Raw genomic sequence first — 6,255 nt, 5'->3', positions numbered from 1 at the left:
AGTGATTCTCTTACCTCATCCTCCCAAATAGCTGGGACTACAGGCACCCACCACAACGCCTGGCTATTTTCTTGGTTATAGTTGTTATTGTTGTTTTGGCAGGCCCAGTCTGGATTCGAACCCGCCAGCTCTGGTGTATGTGGCTGGCGCCCTAGTCGCTTGAACTATAGGCACCGAGTCAGACCTAGGTAACTTAGAAAGAAAAGAAATTTATTAAGCTCACGAGTGCTGGAGACTGGGAAGTCCGAAAGCATGACACCAGCATTTGGAGAGGGCCATCTTCCTGCATGATAATATGGCAGAGAGCATCACATGGTCAATGGGCTTAAGGCAGGTTGAGAAGCATGTGATCCGTAAGCACAGGGTTGAATGTAATGAATGCTGGGTTCTAATTACGATATGCTTTTATATTTGCCCTTTGCTTCTAGGAACTTGTCTCCTGTTCTCAATGCATAGTCTGCACAGTGAACTGGGGTGAACTCTGGGTTTCTCCAAGTTCTTTCAAGGGAATTAGGGTTAGGAGAAGATTACATGTAAAGTGCCTGCAGGTCTCCCAAGTATTCCCCTCAGAGAAGGACCCAAGCCTGTCTGTCTCCATTTTACCTGAGCACACATCTATAGGGCTCTGTAAGAAGTGGACTGTTGTGAAATACGTGGAGTTATTAGAAGACCTAGTGAATCTGGTATATAAGCCCTCATGACCCCCAATCCAGACTGGAGTGCGGACTTGAATGGCTGAGACATAAAAAACAGTTGTGCTGCCACAGGGCGCCTTAATGGCTCACAGAACAATTTCAGCCACATCAGGGGCTGGGGAAGGGTATAGGTACATGCTGTAGGGAGGGGAAACTTTTCCTTAACCCTCTTCGGGTTTCTGGCTGCGTCTGAAAACTAAACTCACAAAGACAGATTAAGAGGAGAACATATAAATTTATTTAATGTTATTTTACATGACAAAGGGGCCTTCACAGGGAAATGCAGACCCAAAGAATGGGTGAGCCTGAGTCTTTTTATACTAGCTTTGATGAAGAGTGCAGAGTTGTGCAAAAATGTGATAGGACAATTGGGTCTGAGCTAAGGATAGGAAACTGGAGGAAACTTAGCAAGGCCTTTCCATTCGAATTCCTTTCAGCATCCCTCCATCTTTGGAGATGAAGATGTTCCTTTCCTTGGCTAGGCAAGGTGACTCACGCCTGTCATCTTAGCACTCTGGGAGGTTGAGGCAGGAGGCTCGATTGGCAGGGCTTTGAGGTTGCTGTGAATTAGACTGATGCCACAGCACTATAGGTGGGTGACAGTGACACTGTCTAAAAAAAATGATGTTCCTTTCCTCCAGGTAAAGGTAAAGGAGAGGCCCCTCTCACTCAAGGGTCTTGTGACCTGTGTTAGGGGAGAAAGAGGAAGTCAGAGTCCTTCCTGCACTGGCCATTTCTCAAATTCCTTCAGTTTAAGATACTCAATATGCCAAGCTGCCATATTTTGGAGTAGCATGTTCTTGAACTTCATCAATGCCATAAGGACCAGGTGGGATCATAGTCCTGTGAAATCTGCACTGGGGTGATGCAGGTCTAGGATCCCTAATATTCTGTTCTATAATCCACTTCTGGGGGAGGAACCATTTGTCTGATTGTCTTTCTTTTTTTTTTGTCTCTAGACTGTTTATTCTCTCCTAGTGGGGAGGGGCGGTATCCAGGTAGTTGAGGGCACAGGTCCTTATGTGTAGCACACGTAGCCATAGTTGGCGTTGTCAAGCTCCTTGGTGGTGCGCAGCCCGTACAGCTCCTTCCAATCAGGTACATCTTTCATGATGATGGCTTCCTCCTCCAGATTCTCCCGAAGCATCCGCAAGACCCTCCGGTCCTTCTCTGCCAGGAACAGTGGCATCAGGGCAATGCGGGTCTCCAAGTCCTCAATCAGCAGGCGCCTGCGTTCTCGATTCCACTTCATCATGCTCCAGTACCCATAGAACAAGGTCCCGATGCCCATGGCCAGCATGCTGTAGCCAGACAATCCTCTACGGGGCAGGTTCCGTTTGATGGGGCCGTAGCCCCCGGGAGGAGGCATGTCCTGCTTCACCTTTGACGCCGCCATACTCACAAGACCCTGATTGTCTTTCTTATCTCTTTCCTTCAGAAAAAGATTTGGGACTGCATTAAACATGGGTTACTGCAAGAACAACTATGTCTATTTTTTTTTTTTTTTTTGCGACAGAATCTCACTATGTCACCCTGGGTAGAGTGCTATGGCATCATAGCTCACAGCGACCTCAAACTCTTGGGCTTACATGATCCTCTTGCCTCAGCCTCCTGAGTAGCTGGACTACAGGGGCCTGCCACAATGCCCACCTAAATGCCTGGCTATTTTTAGAGATGGGGTCTAGATCTGGCTCAGGCTGGTCTTGAACCTGTGAGCTCAGGCAATCCACGTGGATTACAGGCGTGAGGCACTGTGCCCAGCCAATAACTATGTCTACTTTTGACTCACTTGCAAGAAGCCTATAGTCGGATGTTACAGGTGCCAGGCCTCTCCAGGCAGTGCTGAAGTCCACTACCTCTGTGGGAGCTCTTTCACTCACATAAGGGGGGTTAGGGGCTAAACAAAGAGATGTATTTGCGGAAGAAGCATCTTTAGGCTATGAAAGCATTTGTCCAGAGCTGATTACCAGATCTTGTCTCTGGAAATTGTGATCATGGACTTAGATTGATCACAGGAATCAGATTTATCTTCAGGGAGTCTTGGGAAGAATTGGCCTAGAGTTGGTTTGTGAAAGAATAGACCTGAGATTGGAAATTTTGACCTCTTCCATGAGTAGGCATTGTGGATTGGAGGAGGTTAGCATTTTGGCATGGGTGAATTTTTATCTATCCAGAAAAAAATTTTTCTTTTTTCTTTCTTTCTTTTTTTTTTGAGACAGAGTCTCACTCTGTCGCCCTGAATAGAGTGCCGTGGCATCGTAGCTTAGAGCAACATCAAACTCTTGAGCGAAAGTGTTCCTCTTGCCTCAGCCTCCTGAGTAGCTGGGACTATAAGTATGCACTACCATGCCCAGTTGCTCAGGCTGGTCTTGTACTCCTAAGCTCAAAAAATCCACCTGCCTTGGCCTCCCAGAGTGCCAGGATTACATGCCTGAGCCACCACACCTGGACCAGGAGCTTTATAAATAGATTCACTGACAGGTAGTCACTCTAAAATGTGGGGTGAACTCCAAGAGCTGGAGGTTGCGGTGAGCTGTGATGCCATGGCACTCTACCAAGATCGACAGAGTGAGACCCTGTCTCTAAAAAAAAAAAAAAATTGTGGGGCGAATTCAAGGAATGTCCTTGATAATTTGGGGAGAAGGATACCACTTTGGGACTGTGGAGATCTTTGTTGGGATAAATCATCTGAATTTATGCTATGAGACAGAACGCCCTAAAAAATTCATCTCAACCAGCTCCAATAACCATTTCTTGTAGTGTGTGTTCCCAAAGTGAATGATGTGAACTGAAGGCTTGAATAAGGTCAGATATGGGGAGTAAATGTGTCATCATGGGAAACAGTACAGGCATAAAAAGATTCACAAGCCTGGATAACAGCAAGGCACTGTCTCTAAAAAAAGTTAATAAATATTAGCTAGGCATGGTATAGTCCCTGCTACTCGAGCTTAGGAGTTGGAGGCTGTAATGACCTATGATGGTACCGCTACACTTCACCGAGGGTGACAGAGCGAGACCCTGTCCCAAAAGAAAAAGTAATTTTCTTTCTTTCTTTTTTTTTTCTAGAGATGGAGTCTCACTTTGTTGCCCTCAGTAGAGTGCTGTGGCATTATAGCTCACAGCAACCTCCAGTTCTTGGGCTTAGACAATTCTCTTGCCTCAGCCTCCCAAGTAGCTATTTTTTTTGTTGCAGTGGGGCCGGGTTCAAACCCACCACCCTCGGTATATGGGGCCGGCGCCCTACTCACTGAGCCACTTTTTTGGCACGTAATTTTCATAGCTATATGTTACATCATTTAAAATTAAGTACTAAATATAATTGAATCATGTTGATCAGTGATAGATTTTTAACAATTTAACAATATGTGACTAAGTCGTTTATTCACTACTCACCCCTTGGCTTCTCCCCAGTGGATCTCTGCAAGATCATTTCTATCTCTTTTTGGTTTTGATTATGTACAGCAAGTCCTCAGATAACCTCATTTCATTCAACATAATTTGCTTATAATGTGGATGAGAAAAAGACTGCTTCCTGTCCAGGGCCACTGTCTGCGTCTGTGTGGAGTTTGCACGTCCTCACCACGTCTGCGTGGGTTTCCCCAGGGTACGCAACTTCCTCCCAGATCCCAGAGATGTGTGCTTCAGGTGACTGCTTGTCTAAGTGGTCCCATTCTGAGTGCGTGCAGGTGTATGTGTGAGGGTGCCCTGTGACCAGACCACATCCTGACTGGGTTGGCTCCTGCCTTGTGCCCTAAGCTGCTGGCATAGAATCTGGCCACCTGTGCCTCAGAATTGGAAAAAGCTGGTTGGAAAAGGAATGATTACAAATTACTGTGAAATAAAAACTCATAAAGTATGGGATAATCATACAAAGGCACAAAAATAACAACGTGGTACCTAAGTGCTTAGTGAGCTTGCCGGTTTGTTATTGTTTGTTTTGGACCCCCTGGTGGTTGGAGGTGCTTGTTACAATTTTCACTTTGCAAACGTTTATTTGATTAAACGGACCACCACTACGACCACCATTACTCGGTGATTCACCAAAAATTGGTAAATAATTCTCTTTTTTTCCTAATTTCAGATTAATATAAGGGTACATAAGATTGGGTTACATTGTGTTTGTTAGATAGCATCTGAGTTGTAGTCGAATCCTTCACCCAGGAGGTGTGCCACATACACCTACATTGTACCTGTTAGGTGGGAGATTACTGAGCCCCCTTCCCTTCTCCCCCTTCCCTAATTATTTTTATTACTCTTTGTTGTTGTTTTTGAGACAGAATCTTACTCTCTTGCCCAGGCTAGAGTACCATGGCCTCAGCCTAGCTCACAGCAACCACAAACTCCTGGGGTTCAAGTGATCCTCCCACCTCAGCCTCCAGAGAAGCTGGCGCTACCAGCACCCACCACAGCACTTGGCTAATTTTTCCGTTTTTGGTTAATTTTTCTATTTTTAGTAGAGACAGGGTCTCACTCTTATTCAGGCTCATCTCAAACTCCTGAGCTCAAGAGATCCTCTTCTGTCAGCCTCCCAAAGTGCTAGGATTATAGGCGTGAGCCACCGGGGCCTGGCCTCATGGTTCTATTTTTAATTTCATTAGAAATATCCATATTGTTTTCCAGAATGGCTGTACCAATCTACATTCCTACCAACAGTGCACTAGGGTTCCCTCTTCTCCTCATCCTCACCATATGTTATCTTTTGACATTTTTTGTCACTGAGTCTCACTCTGTCACTAGCTCACACAGTGAGCTCAAACCCAAATTCCTGACTCAAGCAATCCTCTTGCCTCAGCCTCCTGAGTAGCTGGAACTACCGGCACCCACCACAATACTCGGCTAATTTTTTTTATTTTTAGTAGAGACAGGGTCTCACTCTTGCTTAGACTGGTCTCAAACTCCTGAGCTCAAGTGATCCTCCCAGCTTGGCCTCCTAGAGTGCTGGAATTACAAGAGTGAGCCACCTCATCTGGACATAAATTATCTTTTTTAAGTGATGCTGTATCTCCTCTCACACGTTGCCTCTCTGTGATTCCTCATCATGAATTCAGCTTTTCATATGAGGTTTCTTGGGCAGAGAGAGGGGAACAGAGAAGGGAGGTAGATAAACGTCCTGAACCAGGCAATCTTTGCGCTATGGTCTTCTGTCACTCTGTCACTCTGCATCTGTCACCCACATGCTCTGATGATAACCCTGCTGGTTCAGATATGTCAGAGGCAGCTGTGGTTGAATCAAACTAAACAGTGAAGCTCTTCTCAATAGCCTCTGTTTCTTGCTTTCCTCTAGGGAGACACACTTTAAATGTGCCTGAATTGCGTTTTTTGGCAGATTGTTACAGTAGAATATTGACTCTCTGATCTGAAGCCAGGCTTGTCCCAGAGATTGTCTGTTTTTCTAAGAGCTAATAATGAGAATTGATCAATGACTGCGGTAGGGGTGGAGGTGGAGGAAGGAAGAAAAAAAACCCTGATCACTGTTCAGAGAACACTGAATTTCTGAAGCTGCTTGGCAATTTATTTCTATTATTTTGCCTGATCTTTTCTCGTCAGAAATGAAGCAAGT

The 6,255-nt window shown here is 45.4% G+C and overlaps 1 protein-coding gene across 1 annotated transcript; it reads right to left on the bottom strand.

Annotated features, from left to right (window-relative positions):
- Nucleotides 1–1,642: 1,642 nt before the first annotated feature.
- LOC128587921 (NADH dehydrogenase [ubiquinone] 1 alpha subcomplex subunit 13-like) lies at nucleotides 1,643–2,096 on the bottom strand. Its single transcript, XM_053594429.1, has one exon. It carries the CDS (start codon nucleotides 2,089–2,091, stop codon nucleotides 1,714–1,716), a length of 378 nt encoding a protein of 125 aa, XP_053450404.1. The 5' UTR covers nucleotides 2,092–2,096; the 3' UTR covers nucleotides 1,643–1,713.
- Between the last annotated feature and the right edge of the window lie 4,159 nt (nucleotides 2,097–6,255).

This window comes from Nycticebus coucang, chromosome 6 (assembly GCF_027406575.1).
Source record: "Nycticebus coucang isolate mNycCou1 chromosome 6, mNycCou1.pri, whole genome shotgun sequence".
Lineage (NCBI taxonomy): Eukaryota > Metazoa > Chordata > Mammalia > Primates > Lorisidae > Nycticebus > Nycticebus coucang.
Note: the sequence above shows the minus strand (reverse complement) of the source record. Positions and strands in the feature narration are given on the sequence as shown.

Excerpts from the sequence above, each read along its gene's own strand:
- LOC128587921 (XM_053594429.1), bottom strand. The coding sequence starts at position 2,091 with ATGGCGGCGTCAAAGGTGAAGCAGGACATGCCTCCTCCCGGGGGCTAC.